The following is a 21,417-nucleotide window of genomic DNA, read 5'->3' as shown; positions in this document are numbered from 1 at the left end:
CTTTTATATTATATACAGTACCTTCAGATACCTGAATAATAAAATGATACAAAAAAACTAATAACAAGTTAGTGCTTTCCTTGCCTTAGTATTTTCTGATACTGAGAGCGTTTCAAAATTTTGTTGCAACTCTCTAACAAACACCTTAAAATGCGGCTTATTATTGGAGAATTTACACTTGTGGATATGGTATTTGGCTAGGAGAAGTAATAGATTTATAAGATAAAACTCTCTAAATTTTTTTTTCTGTAAAACCAAAACATCTTACCAAAACAAAGAAAATTGTGAGTACACAAAATCAATTACAAACTCGCAAAAACTGATCCAAAACACTTTAGTATAATTACAGTACCAAAATAAATGTACAATCGTTTAATCTTGTACATTACAAAAGTTGCTCATTGTGTCAATATCAGGTTTGAATTTTTTTAGGTAACTATTCACTGGGTAGAATCTGTGAATTAATTTGAAAGATACGTAATAGTAATAATAGTAATAGTAATAATAATAGTTCAAAGTATAGTTTTTAGTCAGATAACATAAAAAAAGACAAGACACCTCGACGTGCTTTAAACTTTTCTCAATTAAACTGCAAGAACGAAAGAGAACAAGCACCTTTGTTTGTATTGCTGTGTGTAGAACTACGTTAGCTGCATTTTAAATATTTAATATTAATTTTAAAAAAATGTAAATTCGTCTCCCGCACTTTATTCGAGCTCGAGCAGGTGTTTTCACATAGAGGTTTCTAGATTTAAATCTAGATTTAAATTAAAAGAGCCATGACCTGACGTTTTATTCGTATCCAAAATGAGGAGATGTGAATATCAGGAGAGCTGAACACTCTCGTGCATGTTTCATTCATACTGGAAGCCAGAGGAACTTATGACGTGCAGGAAATCCCTAATATGGACAAACTCACAGGACTATAGCTGTAGCTGAGCTGAATAAAAAAGCAGAAACGTTTTTACAGATGAAACGTGAAGACAATAAACACACGATTGCAAAAATATATGGTTTATGTGTGTTTTTCAAGTTATCTTCAGGTAATAAATAAATAAACTATATGAAAAATGCAGTACTGATTGACATATAATTTAGTATAGAAACTATAAAATATATTTCCTGAATTATTCTGTGATAAAAATGTGAAAAGGGTGTTCGTAGTAGCCTTTATAAACTAATCATAAAATTGCGTTTAGTCTGCAGCAAATTCTACAAAAAGAAGAACCTTTTTTTCAGTGGCGCAGGTAGTTTTTTTTTTTTTTTGAATGCTTGAAAAAGAACAATAACAATTGTCAACATTGTTAACTCACAATAATATAACAACAATCCAGGGTCTCTCAGTCCAAAGGAAGCGCCAAGTCCCTCAGCAAAGCCACCGTTCTCATTGCTTTTAAGTTCGTAGAGAACTCAAGAAAAAGAACCTTATTCAACACGTGTCCGCACTACGTTGCGTCATCAGTGCGCGACCGCAGAATACATCAGAATGCTGACATGGCCGCGTCTATCGAGCTGAGACTCGCTTTATGCACCTGTCTTGTTTTTATCTTGGGGTTTTCTTCGGTCTCCGCTCTCATTGAGGGACTGTATTGCGGGACTCAAAGCTGTTATGACGTGCTGGGAGTTTCGCGTGACACCAGTAAAGCTGAGATCGGACGCGCGTACCGCCAGCTGGCCCGGAGATATCACCCGGACAGATTTCAGCCCGGAGAGAGCGACGACACCCGCGAGACAGCGCAGCAAAAGTTTCTGCTGGTCGCTACTGCTTACGAGACACTCAAGGTAAAACCAAATTTCCATGCTGTTCTTGTTATGAGAGTTAGAGAGTTTGAATGCGCGTTAATGGGATGCGGATCCCATGCAACCTACTGATTATTATTCCAACTACTAACTTCATTAGTGGTGCTTGCGTGTCCAATAATCCCAGGTTTTCTCAGTTATTACAACAAACCTTCCCTGTCCAATCACTACTACTGCAAAAGTTAAACAATTGTATAGTAGTGATTTATTATTTTTTTAAACGCGTTACAACGATATTATATACATTTACCATAAACCATGCATTTATTTATTTTGGTTAATTTTAATTTAAATATTGTCTATTGTAAAACCAAGTTAGTTCTCATCATTTCTCAAATAAAGTGTAACTTCACTTTATTCTAAATTTGTAAACACACAGAGTTAAAGGAGCGGCCAGATTGTAATTTAAAATCATAGGTCACATTTAAGCCCTGAAAATATAGAAACGTTAGCAATATTGTGTCAACAATCACAATGTAAGCTTTATCTGAAGGTCTTTCAGTGTTTGACTCGCTGAATGTCAACTCTTCAAGCTTTTACAACACACACACACACACACACACCAGGGCTCGCAAAATTTCTAAATCTCTGGTAGCCCTTTGGGCAGGTACTCTTCAGATTTTGGTAGCCCGAAAATTAATTTAACTAGCCCAAATAAAATAAAGACCATAAATGTCAATGAAAAACATTTTCAATACACGAATATCAAGGAATATCAAGGAAAGAGTTTTATTTTACTATTTACAAGGTATCTGCAGAATTCTCTGCAGAAAAGGCAATTTGAAAAATTATTTCTAATGCCATTTAACATATTTAAAACTGTCTAAGGCCTTAAACTCTTTAATTTAGTTGTATCAAATTTAAGGACCCGTGGGAGCAATGCTCCCTCTATTTTTTTTTTCTTGCTGAGCAAAACTTTTCTCTATTGGGCGGACATTTCGGGCCCTCAAAGCATTCTTTATACCAGACCTGTACAGCACGCACACAAAGTGTGTAAATTTTAACTTTAATGTGCTATTTATATTTGATTTGACCCTTAATGTAACAATGATGTACATTTTAGGTTACCTGAGAACACATTTTTACTGTACAATACACTGCCGTTCAAAAGTTTGGATCAATAATTTTTTTTTTAAAGAAGTTTCTTATGCTCATCAAGGCTGTATCTATTTGATAAAAAATACTGAATATTATTTCACAAGATAATATTGTGAAATATTATTGCAATTTAAAATAAATGTTTTCTATTTTAATATACTTTAAAATGTAATTAATTCCTGTGAAGCAAAGCAGTATTTTCAGAGTCACATATCATTCTAATATGCTGATTATTAATCAATGTTGGAAACAGTTGTACTGCTTTTTTTATACTGTATTCTAGTCTTTGACAGTCAGAGAGGAGCACAAACCTAATGACGGAGTTAGTCCACTACAAATTCTGCCAAGCCAAAAAACAAACAAACAAAAACACAGCATCTACCCGCTCCTGCTCCACCGTGGATAACACTGTGGCTTTTACCTATTAAAACATTAAGGTTTGTTTTACTTTTCTTAGTTTGTGCTTAATGTAATGTTATAATAATATAACATTAGCTTTCCTTTTATGTTGGTGTTCCTAATAAATTTCACAGCAATGTGTCTTGAATATGTTTTGCATTAGCCCTAAGTCTGATGCTTCTCTTATTACTTTGGAATTATTGCTCGAGTAGACATATTTAATTATCTATGCCTTTTCAGTTCCCTTAATTATAACTTTTTAGCGCTATTTTTAAACGTTTAGTCAAGCAACAATATATTAATTATCTCATATGTCTAAAATCAGGGATTAAAAATGAATTGGTTGTAAGTAAAAACGGTAGGCCTAGGCAACAATTTTCCATTAAATTTCTCGAGTTAACATTAGAACGAAATAAAACAATACTTAATAAATTGAAGGCAATGTAATTTCCTCATCCATTTGACACAAAACAATTATTTCTAATATATGGGTGTTTCTGCAACTAAGGGCACTTTTCACTCTCCAAAATATCGAAAAATCAGCCCCTGTGAATTCGTTTAATTATAGTTTATTTTAACCATCAGAGTCTGTAATACTTATATAAAGGTAAACAAAATCGAATGGAGTTAAGATTTTAATCTGGAACATGTTTATTTTTTATGTTTTTCAACTCTTCTTCTTACAAAATGCCCTTACATTACAATAATGTTCATTTATATACATATTTGTCTTTTTTAATTCCTATAAAAGTGTAATATTTCAATAGCTTTCAAATGTTGTGCAGTTTTGTAAATTCAGATTTAAAAAAAATATTGGGGAAGAAATGAAATAAAGCAGAGCTGCAGTAATGACATCTTGTGTCGGTAAGGACACAATGTTAAAGTGCCATGAAATCAAAAACCGGTTACTGTGCAGATCAACAGTAACAAAGTATTGCATGTGTAAAACGATAGCAGTAAAGAACTCAAACTGTTTTTCATGTTTAAAAAATATTATCTTCTAAAGTTGATGTGTTTGTTGCAACAAACTGATTTGAGGCATGCAGTACTTTGTGTTTTGCCCTCTGGTTTCTTCTATTTATCCTCCACTGCCTTCTCAGATTTTCCCCTCTTTTTGTCAGCTGGGAGACGCTCTTTATCTGCCCATTTTCCTTTCTCTTTTTGTAATGTTCTTTTTCCTTCTGCAGATACTCTGCATACCTCTCTGGGCCTTTTCTCATTTCCTCTCTGCATTTCTTTGATCTTATGTTGATGAATTTGGTCTCATGTAGTGTTACTAAATGTCATGTTAAAATATAATTTACAATAGACTGAATATTTTTGATTTAATATACAGTAAACCTTGAACTTGTCTCTACCACAACACAAGGTCTTCCCAACACAAGGTAAAGAAATGTTGCGGAAATGACATTTTTGCTAATATTGCAGCCAATTGGCAGCTAGCAAGGTCCACTAGTCCATTAGTTTTGAGTCTTAGCATCTTAATATACATGAATTAAACCGTAATATACATTTATTTTTAAAATGTAGTTCAAAGTACAGAATTACTAAGCTGTATGACACACAATAAATACTGACACAAAAGATTATATTTACCTTTTTGGGACCTTGTGAGGTAGTGAGGTGGTCCAATCTGTCAGCAATGCGCTCACATGCTAATTTCTGTTTCCATAGAAACTAGACTTGTTTGTCTTTGATAAAATGTCATTATAAAAGCCTTTTTTCCTTGTTGCGGTAAGGACTCAAAAGTGTGGGACAGGCACATTTAGTTGAAAAAAATCATAAAAATAATTAAGATGCTGTAAATTAATATGTATAGTAAACCATGCCATTTGAAATAATGTCAAATTGTAATTCAAATAGCTTATTTTACGTATCTCAACATTGTGACCAGAGTTGTGGGACATGAACAAGAATGAGAATGAGCTTTATTGCCTGCAATAAAATTCATTCAGATCATCTACCAGGTGTTGATTCTCCACAGTGCTGGGGGATGGTGTCTTGTATTTGGGGATGTCTTTCAGACCTTTCCACATTGAAGCAGGATCACTGGAAGAGAATTGGTTCCTTAGCTTTCCAGAATAATTCCTCTTTGCCACTCTGATCTCCTTTTCCAGTGTGAATTTGGCCTGTTGATACAAGAATCTGTCCCCATTCCTGTGAGCATCTTCTTTGCCCTGATGGAGCTGTCTGAGTTTTGCAGTGAACCATGGTTTGTCATTGTTGTAGGTTAAAGGGGTCCTATTATGCTCTTTTACAAAGTCTTGATTTTGTTTTGGGGGTGTACTAGACCATGCTCTCATGCTTGGTGGTTCGAAAATCACATTATTTTTCACATAATTTACATTATTACAATACCTTTCTCCCCAGCCTAGCACAAACGGCTCGATTAGTTCTGGGTTTGAAGAAGACCCGCCTTCCGAAAAACAAAATGTGTTGTGATTGGTTAGCTGTCCCAGTGCGTTGTGATTGGTGAACAGCTTAGACAGTGTTTCAATATTGCGTGTATCCAATATTGGAATGTTTTCAATATTCCTTCAGAAATACAGTGATATAAAAACACCCGCACCGGGTTTCGATTTTGAAGTGTGCAGTGCGATCTCCCCACCCGCCAACCATTCGAATTTCTGTAGGCGGGATTTATTTTAGTGATATTCTAATGGACCACTTTGTGATATCACAAATACAGGAAAACAACTGCCATCTGTGGCGTCATCTTAGAACTAGAAATGGTGTTTGGACCTATAAATGCTTCATTAATTTATATTAAGTCACATTAATCATTAATTATATTTTTTGACAAGGTGTGTAATGACATTGTGAATATATTTATAAAGCATCATATGACAAATTAACAAATATAAAATTTCACTGCTGGGACTTAAAAGTGCCCGTAGTTGCAGAAAAACCATATACATGCATACACATCTCGTATTTGTGAATTATTATTATTATTTTTTTTTTAATGAAAACTTTTTGAAGAATAGCTAGGCTATTTATGTTCGTATATTCGTTATGAAGAACATTCGTTAGCCTAGTCTATTTAAGTTGATTTAAAATTCTTCATAACAAATTTTAAGAAGTTTAAAAGTTAAGAAAAAATTTAATTAGCCCGTAGTCTATATAGATAGGCCTATAATAGGCAAATTCAATTATTTTCTTAACTTTAATTAGACTGCATATCGAAATAAAATAATTCTTGATAATCTTTAAAATGAGAGAAATCACTGACAAAATCACTGTTTTCGACTGCAGGAAAAACTAAACCATTTAATTTGTAGTGTTAACTTATGAATTATAAGAAAGACAAGAAATAAATCACAACAAGAACAATGGAGACTTTTCTTGAAATCAAGAAAAAATATTTGACAAAATGAATGTTGAATGAGGATTTTTTTTTTTTTGTGAAAATGACTTGTTCTTGAATTGTAAGATTATAATCTTTAGACACTACACACTATGCGACTTTTTCTGCTGACTGCAAACAGCGACTGAGCCCAACTGGAACAAACCCGGTCCAACTGGGCACGGTCTGTCGTTAAGACCAAGTTACATTCATAATCAGCCTGACAATTGTGTTGTGTGTTCTCGGCTTTCAGGATGAAGAATTACGTAAGGACTATGACTACATGCTGGACCACCCAGAGGAATACTACAGCCACTACTACACCTACTACAGGAGAAGACTTGCTCCCAAAGTAGACGTTAGGATAGTGATTCTTGTAACTATTTGTGCAATTTCACTGTTTCAGGTAAGTATACCACTCATCACACAATGTTCTGGTCATTGACAGCTGTTTATGCATTGCCATTGGCTTGAAAAGGACAACATACTGATGATGTTGTTATTAGTGGTTGACCGATATGGGTTTTTTGAAGGCCGATGCCGATATCTTGGAACACAGGGTGGCCGATATTAAACGTTATCATTTTATTTAATATTTAAGAAATTTAAAATAATTTGAATGTGGATTTTAAAATAAATGTATAAAATAAACATACTTATACTTTAGAAGACAAAGTGTTTTTCTTACAAATAAATATTTAATAAAAATATAATTAAAAAGGAAGTAAACACTGTAACCAACTGGGCACTCAGTATTCTGGGAAGTTGTGTGCATTGGGAATCATATTTTTCCAAATAAAGCCAAGGTAACACTCATTTTACATACAGCACACAGTGAAAATGACATGAATATGACAGTGGGCAAATGCATAAAGCGCAGCATAACATATGCCGCGATTCCTATTCCACAGAGAGCGCGTGCAGACGAGGAGTTAACGCGCCCGCTTGCTTGGTGGCGGAACAGTGAGCCGTGTCAACACCGGCGTTGCAACACAACAGGTTGAGTCTGTCTACATGGGACATTTGAACTTTGTGTCAGTACGTCATAAATAGGACAGTTTACTGTCGGGGATTTGTCGTGTCATGTTGCACCGCATCCAGTGTGGACAGCATCACTGATTATAATGGGTTCTATAGTATTTTGTCGTGTCGTGCTGCTCGCGTCCGGTAGACAGGGTGTATTTAACTTTCATATTTAACTCTATTATTTCTTTGATATTTATTTTAGTGTTTTGTAGGCTCCGTGTTCACTGATGGAAGTGTTAAAATAAACACAAAATTTGTTAATAGATGATCGAGTCTCATTTGTTTTATTTTCTGGGTTTCAAAATCATATATGTACAATTACTATCACGACACCTCGCCACCGACGGTAGTTGGTCCATTACCACCGTGGTGGTAAAAATCTGCCACCGTCACAGTCCTAGGGTTAGTTCACCCCAAAATGAAGTTCTGTCATTAATTACTCACCCTCATGCCGTTCCAAACCCGTAAACCCTTCGTTCATCTTCGGAACACAAATTAAGATGTTTTTGATGGAATCTGAGAGCTCTGTGACCCTCCATAGACAGCAATGCAACTGTAATGTTCCCAGGTCCAGAAACGTAGTAAGGACATCAGTAAAATAGTCCATGTGACATCACGAGAATACTTTTTGTGTGCAAAGAAAACAAAAATAACTTATTCAACAATTTTTCTCTCCCGAGTTACGTCTTCTGCTATTTTGGAGAGTACCCAAGAACATAATCAATGCAATCAGCATTGTTTGCGTTCAGGGGAAAAAGTGCATGCATGAACGTAATCGGCATAATCGGCGTTGTTTAGGCTTGGGGTAAAGTGTGCGTATGCATTGTGATACTCTCCAAAATGGCGGAAGACAGTAATTCGGGGGAGAAGAATTGTTGAATAAAGTCATTTATTTATTTATGTTTTCTTTGAGCACAAAAAGTGTTCTCATAGCTTCCCAAAATTGAAGTTGAGCCACTGATGTCACATGGACTGGTCGGGGTGGTTCTCCGGAGGTTCAGGCGGTGCCTAGAGGAGAGGTGCCCTGGTAGGAGGGGATGAAGAGGTCTGGTAGGGGGCCTGGTTCTCCAGAGGTCCTCCGCTGGTGGCGTTGCACGGCTTGACGCTTACCTTTTTCCCAAAGAGCACATGCGCTCCTAAGTTGAAACATTTAGGAGCGCATTAAATTTTTTTTTTTAAATAATGTGTTAAGCTTAAGGGGATATAAGGAGACATTTACAAGCACAATTATTTAATTTATCAGAATGCAGAAAGTACATGAGAATTGTGACAAGCTTTCCTGAAGCTCAACTAGTAGAGCCATGGCGCTAGCAACGGCAAGGTCATGGGTTCGATTACCAGGGGAAGCAAGAGCTGATAAAATGTAAAAACTGTAACTTGAATGCAATGGAAGTCGCTTTGGATAAAAGCGTCTGCTAAATGTGTAAATGTAATTAGTTTATTTGTATTAAATACATACAATAAAGACTAGGCAGTGATTTTATTTTTACATTTGATTATTCGTTTTTCTTTTATTTCCTACTTTTATTTCATTTTACTAATAACCTTATACAAATCATTTCAGTGAATTGACTTGTAATTGTTGCTACACTCAAGCTCTTGCGGTTCCCCCTGTTCATTTCAGTGTTATTGTATTTGTTTTTGGACATGCACATCATAATAAATAGACCTGAATCACAAAAAAATTACTTTAGCTGGGTTTTCACAGAGAGGGTCACACATAATGATAAAAATCCACCCATGTGTTTTTTTTTTTTTTTATGATTTTAAAATCCCTTTCTCAAATCAGGCTGTTCTGAGGTTCCTGTCAGAATGACATAGTTCTGTAGAGGCCCCTCCCACGATAGTTGATTGACAAGGCTGTCTTACCTTAGACCTGCCCTGAGAGAGCTGTCATCAGTCCACCATTGTTTCGACTCTGGAGCAGGGGAAGACGAGATGTCTCCGATTAAACGATTGAGGTGTTCTGTTGTTGGATGTAATAATGAATATGGCCGTCATCATTTACTCCCGATATCTGAGCCACTGAAGATGCAGAGGGTTAACGCTACTTTCGTTTTGAAGGGAATGCGCCAATCCCCGATCTATATAAATGCGTCTGTTCGAATCATTCGTGATCCAGCTTTATCTACAGAAGAAGTGAGTATAAGGGTTTTTATGAATCTTTGCAAATCACTTTTTCTAATAATGTGCTAGTTAGCCAGTTTCGCGGCTGAAGTTTAGTATGCTCCATAGATCTATATACCTAGATGCCTCAATATCGACTTTCTATGGGCCGCTATACGTAAGCCATCCACCATTTTTGGAACGGTCTGCGAATCTTTGAGCGCATTGACTGTGTGCGTCTACAACAGCAAGTTATCACTTGTATATCTGTGAATATTCATTGAGTATTATGGTGAATGCGAGATGTCTGATGCATCAACGTATCTGGAGTGGTCGAATAGGGAGTCTACACACATCTATGGTCTATTCGCCACTCCACGGAAGAGAGGGGCAGAGTCAGCAGAGCTCACTAGCATTTAAAGCAACATGGACTAGAACAGCGTGCTGAAAACAGAGCTGAATTTGACAGGGTAAAGCTGTTTTTTACACTACCATTGAGAAATTTTAACCAAAGTATGTTATAGACTTTTCATTAAGACCCTGAAGAATCATATCAACTTGTTTAAAATGGGCATCCGATGACTCCTTTAAAGATCTTTTACTACAGAAAGACTTTACTAAAAAATACACAAAATATAAAGTAAACAAGTTTTTCAAGATTAGAGTGCAAACGATTACGTTCAAATGAACGAAAGAATGATGGGTAAAACTTTACAATAAGGTCCCATTTCTTAACATTAGTTAAAGCAGGTTAACATGAACTAATAACTAATTGTTGCATTAGTTAATATTCTTTAATGTTGATTAATAAAAATACAACTATTTATTGTTAGTTAATTTTAGCTCTATTGAATTATATTAGCAGACACGACTTAATTTTATAATGCATTATAAAAAGTTGAATTAAGATTAATGAATGCAGTCATTGTTGTTTCATGTTAACTAATGTTAAAGGCGACCCATTGTGCCCCTTTTTACAAGATGTAAAATAAGTCTCAGTTGTCCCTAGGGTGTGTATGTGAAGTTTTAGCTCAAAATACCCCACAGATCTTTTTTTTTTATAGCTAGTTTAATTTGTCACTTTTAGGATATGAGCCAAAACGCGCTGTTTTGTGTATTTCCCTTTAAATGCAAATGAGTTGGTGCTACTGGCCCCCTTTTCAGAAGGGCGGAGCTTCAAAAGCTAATGCTCCCGCCGGCACACTGGCAACAACAATCTCACGCACTAAAACTCTTAGAAACTCTCAAGCAATTGACTCGCATTGCTTTCATATGCATTTTTTAACTACCGCAGACATTCCCATTTACGATCATTCTGGTAGCACGTAAAGGCAGCATCAGTGAAAACAAGCAGATACCATGGTTGCTTTAGCAGCATTAGCCTTACAGGGTGCCAAGAAGCTCTTTTAGAAAGGCAATTTGAAAACAAAATGACGCGCTTTGTCTGGAGCTGACGATCGCACATGAAGTGTTGGTATTGATCCCTCTTTCAGAATCAGACTTTGCGAAAATCCAGCTTTGAACTGACCCTCGTTTGTGAGGCAGTCTGGTGTAAAATGATTGGCATGACTTTATATTTTCCGGTACGTTTCCTTTGAAAATGAAACTTAACCACTGTGTTCTTAGTGGCTCAGATGGAGGGAGTCTATGGAGCTCCTATGTTCATTGGTGCATCCCAAAACACAACACTTGTAATGCCTCTTTGGGGCTAGCATTGTATATTCAGAGTTTTTTCAATTCAATTCAAGTTCATTTGTATAGCGCTTTTCATGATGCAAATCATTACAAAGCAGCTTAACAGAAAATTTCTACATTATATTTAGTAGTGCTCTAGTCCAGGGCTGATACTAACGACTAATTATTTTTTTTTTGAGTAATCTATTGACTAATTTATCGATTAATCTAAACGATTAATTTCCCTAAAAAAAAACAATTTTACTTGAGAATAATTTATTAAACTATGTTAGGAGAAAAATGTAAATGTGCAGTATTTCTGAAAAAGAAAGAAAAAATGCTTAAAAAAATCAATTAATTGGAGATGCTTTTGATTTATTAAAATTTAGTGGAACCATTCAAATGGAATCCAAAAAATAATGGAAAACAATTTGGTAAAGATAACACTGTAAAACTCAATTAATTAGACAGGCTTTTTGATTAATAAAATTTAATTTAACCATTAAAACAAAGTTATAGAAAAATGAAAATGGAAAAACTGAATTTGGAAATAAAGCGGATTTCATAGGGTCCTATAATTATAATACATTTTTTTGTGGTAATAAAAATAGATGTAAGTGAACAATAGCCTTTAAAGTTACTTAAAATACATGTATAATAGCAATGATGCAATAATAATTAGTTCAAATAAAGTATCAAAAGCAATAAATCATACGGTTTTATTGAACAAAACTGCTAAAATACATAGTGTTATAAACAATCCAGAAAAAGCATTTTAAAAAAGTTATAAATTGATTTGCATTTTAATGAGTGAAATAAGTATTTGACCCCTTCGCAAAAAAAGACTTGGTGGCAAAACCCTTGTTGGCAATCACAGAGGTCAGATGTTTCTTGTAGTCAAGAGGGATTTTGTCCCACTCCTCTTTGCAGATCCTCTCCAAGTCGTTAAGGTTTCGAGGCTGACGTCTGGCAACAACGTTGGTGGTTAACAAATGTTAAAAAACAAAAAACAAGACTTACGGTGCACAGTTCACGTTTTCATCGAGCTGCATCTCTGACGGATCCGTGAGCATCATGTCCCCCGATGAAGCTGCTGTGTGCATCAGCTCGGAGTCTCACTAGGCTCTTGCTTCGTCATCCCATGTGGAACTCATATTGCCGGGATGATAATCTTCCGGTGTGAAGTGATCGCTAAGTTACACACCACTGTGTTGTTTGAAGCAGATGCATTAGTGAAGTCCCGTCTCTTCAGCTGCATAAACGCACAAGGCCAGGAAGATACCATCTTATTTCTTGTTAGGAAACCTGTGGACTCGATGTCCTGACAGGCTGGAGTTTGTGCAACCTCCACAAACACAATTTACAATCACGATGATCAATTGAAATAAAAATAACTACCGAAAACACACTGACTCGCGCCCGCTCAAAACAGAGCCAGGCACACAACTCCCTTATGTGACGTAATATGATGCGATGTTGAAAAGCGGTTTTTGAGAACTGTCAAGGAAACCGTCACTTTTTCTTCTAAATTTGTGCCCTCACGTCTTGTAAAACATTTTCAAATCCTGCATTGTTTCATATGGTATTTTCATACAAGGTTATATATTCATTTGAGAGAAATTTTTAACCTGCAATGTGCACTAACATTTGTGTCATCTTCAGTACCTTTTAAAGCTATTGAGATGACCAGTTGAGAAACAAACAAAATGTGCATTCCCTCCTACATATTGCAGAGATGTTCACAAGTCTTTAACTTGGAGTCCGAGTCAAGACTGAAGTCTTTGGTCTCGAGTCCAAGTCGAGTCTCAAATCATTTAATGGCTCGCTAAAAAAAATCCCATTCAGAATCCTCATGTATTGAAATCTTCCTATTTATGAAGCTGTTTTAGAGGCTATAGACAAAGTATATGATCTATGATCTGCTTTGTAAAAAAGAGGTGTTAAAATGTAAGGTTACTATACATCCTGCCTCTTACTTGTTTTAATCCATTACCATGTTCAAAACTGTTTTTCTGTAATCAATTTCTATAAAAAGAGTCTGATCTACCATGACACAAGAAAATAGCCTGTGACACAGATATTACAAAACCATACAAATAAAGTTTTTCTTTATGATATAAGTCAGGGGTATTCAATTAAAGTTCCAAGAGGAACTTTCGGCCTCTATATTTTCTTCCAAGCAGAGGTCCGGACAAAAATAAATAAATAAATAAAAAAAGTACATTATCATTTATACATTTAGATAAATGCGAGGCCATGTGACAGAAAAATTACTGTTCAGGGTTTCCCTCCTGAAATCTATACTATTTTAATATTTTACTTAAAAGCATTATATACTAAAATTGTAGCTACAATAATCAAAACTTTCTCATCTTGACCAGAAAAGAAAAATAACTAGCAGTTTCAAAGTTTAAGTTCTATCCTAGCCATCTAACAACAATTTTCCCAATTATAATTACATGATATTTTTTAAATGTTCTTAGCCTACAGATTAATAATGCTAAATGAACAGTCAGAGTCAAAGGTTATAGATAGATGGATAAATAGTAAGAAAAATAACCATATTTGCAGCATTTATTTGCTGCGGTGTTTTGGTGTGAGTAACCTATAATTTTGTTGCTCACCGTGTTTCTTTTGTTGTTAAAATAACAGTGTCATCCACTCCGGTGCGCCCGAAGATAGAGCGCACAGAGCTGAAAGGGCTTGAATAAAGTGCGTTTGGCTTTAGATAAAAATACTAGAGGATATAAGCAAGACACAAAGTCACAGCGCGCAGCCCTCTGAGTCCGCATAGAAACGTTCAAAGTACAAAGGGAAGAGATATTGATGCCTTTTAACAGTTTTAAACCTCAGTAACTGTGCGCTCTTGAAGAGAGTTTGACTGTAGTAACCGAACGCGACACGCAGTTTGAATGCTGAATGGAGGATGACAGACAGCCACGGCGGAGAGAAGGGTTTACCTGAACTTGAATTTAAAGACTTAAATATTCATCTGTACCTCAGATTAAACTATGGAACAGCTTCAGAACACTTGAAATATAGTGCACAAAAACTTCATGGTGCTTTATAATGTTTTTGTGCCTTTCGTGGGGCTCAACAATAACACAGAATATTATACGCACAATATCGGATTTGGATCGGTCTCGTCTGACCGATACCTGATCCGGAGAAAATGGCCGTATCGGAGCCGATACCGATCCTGAGTATCGGATCGATGCATCCCTATTACTGAGATCCACAACAAAATGTTCTTTTTAAAAAAACAACAAAAAGGAATTAAAAAAAACATGAACGTGACAATTCTTTTTCTATGTGAACTAAGTCAAGATCTTTCTACTGTAGTCTGAAACTCAGAGCTGCTCTCTAAAGCAGAAAACACACTACACAACTGTCAGGCCAATTATGAGAGTAATTTGGTCTTGACGACTGATCGTGCCCAGTCAGACCAGGTCTGTTTCAGTTGAGCTCAGTCGCTGTTTGTAGTCAACAGAAAATTTTGTATAGTGTGATGTCTAAAGATTTGAATCCTAGAATTCAAGAGCCAGTTATTGCCAGTCAGTTTCACAAAGACTTTGTTTAAACGTCTAATATTTGCGACTGATTGTATAAGCCACTATGCAATGGAGATGCGCTCACTGTCAAATAGGCTATCCTTCATCATTACATTGTCAAATTGTTTCTTGATTACACATCTTGTGATGTTTATTTCATAAGGTAACATTGCAAGTTAAGAATTGTTGAATAAAGTCATAATTTATCTTTTCTTTGCACACAAGTATTCTTGTAACTTCATAAAATTACGGTTGAACCACTGATGTCACATGGACCATTTTACAGATGTTTTTGCTACGTTTCTGGTTCTAGGAATATTTTGGTTTCACTGCTCTCTATGTGTTCCAAAGATAAATTTAAGGTCTTACAGGTTTGGAACGACATGAGTGAGTAATTAATGACAGAATTTTCATTTTTATGTGCGCTGTCCCTTTTTGCAAGTTGTAATATTTGTCTTGGGTGTCCCCAGAATGTGTCTGTGAAGTTTCAGCTCAAAATACCCCACGTATAATTTATTATAGCATCTGGAAAATGTCGTGTTTGAGGCATGTCTAAAAAAAGAGCTGTTTTGGTGTGTATCACTTTAAATGCAAATGAGCTGCATATTCCAGCCCCATCTCCAGAAGAGGGCGTAGCATATACTTCTCTCTGCTTAGTTTGCACACCTACCTACAGCCGGTAGAAGCAACATGACTGAGAGAACTGGTGTTCAGCCGTACCAAATGCGCTAAAAGTGAGACGAAAAGGCACGAGAGCTCGCGCCGCGCTGACCTGTCATCGGCATGGCTCAATGGACCAAGACGCGAATGCGCTACCGAGGGGACAGCGCGGCGCTGATCAATTAAAATACTTTGATAACGTACGCACACACATATGGTTAAAATGCTAAGCACATGTTTTTATGTCTTTGCAGTATTACAGCTGGTGGAGTAGTTACACAGAAGCCATGAACTACCTGATGACCGTTCCCAAATACCGCATCCAGGCTACTGAACTGGCCAAGCAGCAAGGTCTGCTGAATAGAAACAAAGAAAAGGGCAAGAACCGACGCTCCAAAGAGGAGATCCGTGAAGAGGAGGAGCAGATTATCAGAGACATCATCAAGAACAAGATAGACATCAAAGGCGGCTATCAGAAGCCCAATGTATCTGATATTCTGCTTTGTAAAATCATTCTGTTCCCTTACCATCTGTGCACCTATGTGGCATGGAACTTCTCGTGGTTTTACCGTTTCACCATTCGCGGAGAGGAGTATGGGGATGAGGAGAGACTTTACATTATCCGCAAGTACATGAAGATGTCACAGGCTCAGTTTGATAGTCTGGAGAACAGCCTGATAGAGACTTTCCTCAAGCAGCAGCTCTGGATCAAAGATAATTATGAGGTTTGAGAAGATTTCTTTCATTTTGTAACATTGATTCCACAACATAGAGCAGTGATGACGTTTTTTTTGTAGACTAACCTGGAAGTTACCATCACCCTGGTTCCCTCAACAAAATCCCAATAGGGTTTTCCATTGGATTTTGGATTATTGCAGAAAATAAGCCCAGTGACCAACACACATTTGATTCATCAAATTTGGTTCATCATTAAAAACTTCACAAATGAAAGCACCTTTTATGAAATTTTGAAGCCTAAATACAATCTGCAGAAGTAAATAGCTGAACTGATCTATCACATTATGACCATCTACCTAAATAACCTTTAGCCTGCAAAACATCGGCCATGTGGTGAGGCATTGATCCGATGAGATGGGTCTCCTGGGGTATCTGGTACCATAATGTCAACAGGAGGTCCTCCGGTTCCTATACATTGTGTGATGGTGATGTAGTGTGAACCCACTTTTCCAAGTCTAACCACAAATGTTTGATTGGGTGAATTTAAAGGCCAAGGCATTAACAAATTCACTATCATGCCTGGCAGTATGGCATGGCGCATTGTCCTGTAGGTAATGGCCATCACTGGCAGGGAACAGTTGCCATGAAGGAGTGCGCTTGGTCAGATACCTGACAGATGTCAGGAATTGTGCTATTGGGATAATGAGGCCTAAAGTATCCCAAGAAAACATTACCCACTGCCAACCAGCCTGTGTCTGCCCCACAGTGCATCCAGGTGTCATAGCCTCTAGGGTTGGGTAAAAAAAAATATTGATTTCTCAATTTTTATCAGTTATTTTTGAGACCATATTGATTCATAAATCCCAAGAATCGATTAGTCTAGCCTGTTTTCAGTTAATAAACGGAACTTTGTAGCGTGGCTACTATCCAATAAATTGCAATAAGCTTTGTTACTTTTGACATGAAACAATCTCAGATTTCAAATTCTGTTCATAGTATTATAGTATTAAAAAAAATAACGTTTTGGCGCTGATTAATGTGGAGTGACAGATCGCTGTAGCGCCTCAGCTTGAGAAGCGGCAGTGGGAAATGCGCGTGAACTGATCAACTCCTCTGCTTCAATACCAGTTTCACCACAAAATAAACATGAATAAACATCCGAAGGTATGTTAAAAGAAAAGAGTACTACTTAAGGAAATCCGTATTCTGTCTCATGTAATCGCTCAGTGTTTGAATATATGCAACATATATTCGTTATCATTTTTACTGTTCTTTAATTTGTTTGAATAAATCCGCGTATTTTCTGTTTGACCCGTGGCCGGTACTCCTGCGCTCTACCAGCGCTCGCGCACACACCTCTCTCTCTCTCTCTCTCGCTCTCTCGCTCTCTCGCTCTCTCGCTCTCTCGCTCTCTCGCTCTCTCGCTCTCTCTCTGCCTCTGCTCAGTTTCTGTTCAGCGAGCGGCGGAGAGGAGCAGCGCTTTCTGTTAAACACAGATATTAAGTTGCTTCTCTAATTTTACATGCAAGTATAGCCGAAATCACAGCACAGCTATTGTCTTTATTTTGGAAGTGAGATGGTTATGTAGTCTTAATGGATCGCGTTTCAGTCACTGTTTCATATTGATTCCATTGTCTGACAAAAGAAACAGTCAAATATACCAATGAAAACAGTTTTATTGAATTTAGCTTCATCAAAATACAGTATGTAGGCACAGAGAGGGAAACAAATGTAATAATAAATAATATATGTACATTTTGCATGTTCAGAAGAAGTGAGCTGCCCTGTCCTACAAAAATGTAAACAGGTTTGTGTAAGTAAATTTGCTCAGTGCAAAGAAAGAGAAGTAATGGGAACCTGAAATTTAAAGTGTCTAATATACATGAACAAGTTCTTTGAAAAACATCTATGACCTTTGAAACATGTCTAATCTTCATGCTCTATGTTGACTATGGTTTCAATAATAATAATAAACACACATTTGCATAAAGCATCCATATTTGTCCATGCCCATGTTGATTAGAGTATACATTTTTTTTAAGGTACATTTAGAACAAATAAAACTTGCGATTAATCGCGATTACATTTTTTAATCGATTGACAGCCCTTATTATTTATATATATTAGTGCCAAAAGTATTGGGTCACCCCCTTCTAATGAACAGGTTTGACTACTTTAGTAATTTCCATGAGTGCAAATCTTAATGTTTAAGCATATAATGATATTCTAGGGATTCGTGTGCTTCTAATTTTATTGCAACAGTTTGGACAGGACCCTTTTCTATTCTAACATGACCGTGCCTCTGTGTATAAGGCAAGGTAAAAAAAAAAAAAAGATTGATTCAGTCAGTGTGGAAGAACTTGACTGGTCTGCATAAAGCAAAGTCCTAATCTCAGCTGAACACGTCTGGTGTGACTTTAAATGCAGACCTTGAGCCGAAAACACCAGTGACTAATTTTATACGCTTTCAAAACTGTTGCAACAGAGATGGAAATACTGTAACGAATCGTAGTAGAAATATTATGTAATTGTAACTTTATTATTGAGTGTAATTTTAAGTGGAAATACAAAATATACAAATCAGTTAATTTGAACCTTCAATATTGTAGTAATGTAGTACCAACTGACTCTCATGTATATTTTACAGCATTAGTCAAGATTGTTTTTCTTGTGAAAATTTGGCATGTACTGTACCTGATACATATCCAAAATAATTGATATTGAATCGAGTTGAATTGTAATCTAATCGAATCTCAAGCTTGTGAATGAGAATCGAATCATGAAATGTCAAAACCCAGCCCTTACCTGTTGGTAATCCGCCTATCTGCGCTTGGCCATCAACGTGATGTACCAGGAATCTTGAATCTTTCTACCAATCATCAACGGTCCAATCTCAATGATCTTGGGCCCATTTCATGCATTGTTGCCGATGGTGTGTAGTTAGCATGGGGACCTGGATGGGTTGTCGGCTACACAGGTTCCATACGCAGAAGGCTGCAATGAACCATGAGCTGTGATACATTGCCCTGGTCAGCACTGTTGTAGCTGCTGGTGATTGCCATTTCCAAGATCCAAGTTTTGAAACGCCGTTCCATCCCAATTTGTCCTTTATCAATTCAGCAGCTTTTCCCATCCTGACACCGAACACTACTGACTGAAAGCTGGTGTTTGGGTAGTATATATATACTGCTCTGTGAATTGCACCTGTGGCACCATTTGGTTGCCAGGTGCACTCATTGCTCTTAGCTGGGGTGGTCATAATGTAATAGCTCATCAGTGTATAACTCAGTATAAACACTCCTTAAGTCAAATGGTGATTTACTTGTTTTCATTATATTAAGCTTGAGTGTGTGGTGTTATGTCTGTGTTTTAAGGACTAGAATAACTGATCATTCTGTGTGTTTGATATATTAAGGCCTACAGAGAGGAGCAGGAGGAAGAGATGAAGCTGAAGATGGCCACAGACTCACGATGGAAACGCTACAGGCGTTGGATGAAGAGTGAGGGGCCTGGACGCATCACTTTTGCTGATGATTGACCTCACATGAACAGAGATCCGTCCTAGATGCACGTCCAGCCTGAACAGCCTGAGCTCATGTGTGCAATTACACACAGCTCTGTGCGTCCTTGTTTACAATAGACTGACGATGTGCACGTCATTTACAAGGCTGCCTTTTCTCATATAAAGACTTTAAAGGCTTTTTGAGCGTACCTATGGAGGGTCATTTGATTTTCCTGTCATTGCATAGGAGGAAGAGACTGTTTTGGAAACATAAAAGAAAAATAACTAATAAAACTGTGTGGTTTTACCAGGAGAAATATGATCACAGGCTGGAGAAACCCAGTGTTATAGTTTGAAAAATGCCTAATTTCAAACACTGAAAGGCTTTGTCTTTCTTACTTTCTGTCAGCTATAAATGTTACGTCACCCAATGCTGTGCTTGTGCCCGGAAGGCATATTCTTGTCCTCCTCCTTTCTTCCTTTTTTTTTTTTTGCATGTATAAAATCGCATCTAATTTTTCAGTTACAGGCTTTGGTACTGAAATTAAGTTTTATAGTTTATGATTTGCTTAGCAAGATTTGGTTACCTTGTAGTAATTCCTGTTCATGAGCATCCTGGTGACATCCATGATATCACTTTAAAACAGTGCAGTATGTCTGGTTGATGCAGATAAAATAATTGTCATGCAGTAGATAAAATAATATTTCATCAGTAATTTATCATATTGCTATCTGTGCATTACCAGCGGTGCACATAAAAGGTCTATCCCCCAATGACGTTTCATTGATTCAAGGTAGTTTGTGTTTGACCATGTGCCTTCAATGAATGTTTGTAATTAGGGGTGTCACAATAAATTGATTTGTAATTTGATTCAGATGGTTTCTGCTGCCTGGTATGTAGAACTGGTATCATTTTGCATTATGTAGTTAAATTTTTACTAGCCTGCTTGTTTCAATTATTTTCCCACATTTTCATAATCATTCTTTATTTAGAACTTTATCAGTCAGAGGTGTGATAGACTACAATTACTTTTAATCAGCAACAATTTTAAAGGTTTCATAGTCTTAGAGACTTACATGATGCACTTAAAATCACAAAAAAACTGAAATCTGCTTTCAAAAGTACTCATAGTTTTAAAAGTTTAGCTACAACATGTGACATAGCTAAAACATTTAAACAGTGAAATGTGGTGCAATGACCTGATTATTATATTATAGACGTTGTTTGTCGCTGTGAATAATGAATAAAATTAGAAAACTCAGAAAGGCTCCTACGGCTTGGATTTTGGCACAACATGGTCTGCATTATTTTCTGTGGTGACAGCAGACTGTAGATTATGTTATTAGAACTTTTGAATATGAAACGTTCCATTTTACTCCTTAATTGTAATAAAGATATTTGTACCCAGAATTTTAGAACTTGATCAATTTAGAGGGTTGGATTCGTTGGTGTTGGACTTGCTGTTCATCCAGATCACCAACTGAGGTCACTATAGCAATTATTGGAAAACCATACCATCTTAAGTCAAAATCTCAGTGTCTGTGCACGTAGGTATTGCAGAATTCATACAAAAACT

The 21,417-nt window shown here is 36.6% G+C and overlaps 1 protein-coding gene across 1 annotated transcript; it reads left to right on the top strand.

Moving 5' to 3' along the window:
* The first annotated feature begins 1,458 nt into the window (after positions 1-1,458).
* Positions 1,459-21,101, top strand: LOC306870324 (dnaJ homolog subfamily C member 25-like). The gene is made up of 4 exons (XM_079417534.1): positions 1,459-1,782; positions 6,897-7,049; positions 15,915-16,385; positions 19,754-21,101. Exons 1-4 carry the CDS (start codon positions 1,495-1,497, stop codon positions 19,874-19,876), a joined length of 1,035 nt encoding a protein of 344 aa, XP_079273660.1. The 5' UTR covers positions 1,459-1,494; the 3' UTR covers positions 19,877-21,101.
* The last annotated feature ends 316 nt before the right edge of the window (positions 21,102-21,417 follow it).

This window comes from Barbus barbus (genome assembly GCF_936440315.1).
Source record: "Barbus barbus genome assembly, chromosome: 5".
NCBI lineage: Eukaryota > Metazoa > Chordata > Actinopteri > Cypriniformes > Cyprinidae > Barbus > Barbus barbus.
The sequence above is the reverse complement of the archived record's forward strand: the minus strand, read 5'-3'. Positions and strand labels throughout refer to the sequence as shown.

Excerpts from the sequence above, each read along its gene's own strand:
- LOC306870324 (XM_079417534.1), top strand. The coding sequence starts at position 1,495 with ATGGCCGCGTCTATCGAGCTGAGACTCGCTTTATGCACCTGTCTTGTT. Across the intron at positions 7,050-15,914 it reads GTGCAATTTCACTGTTTCAG|TATTACAGCTGGTGGAGTAG; the intron begins GTAAGTATACCA and ends ATGTCTTTGCAG. Across the intron at positions 16,386-19,753 it reads GGATCAAAGATAATTATGAG|GCCTACAGAGAGGAGCAGGA; the intron begins GTTTGAGAAGAT and ends TGATATATTAAG.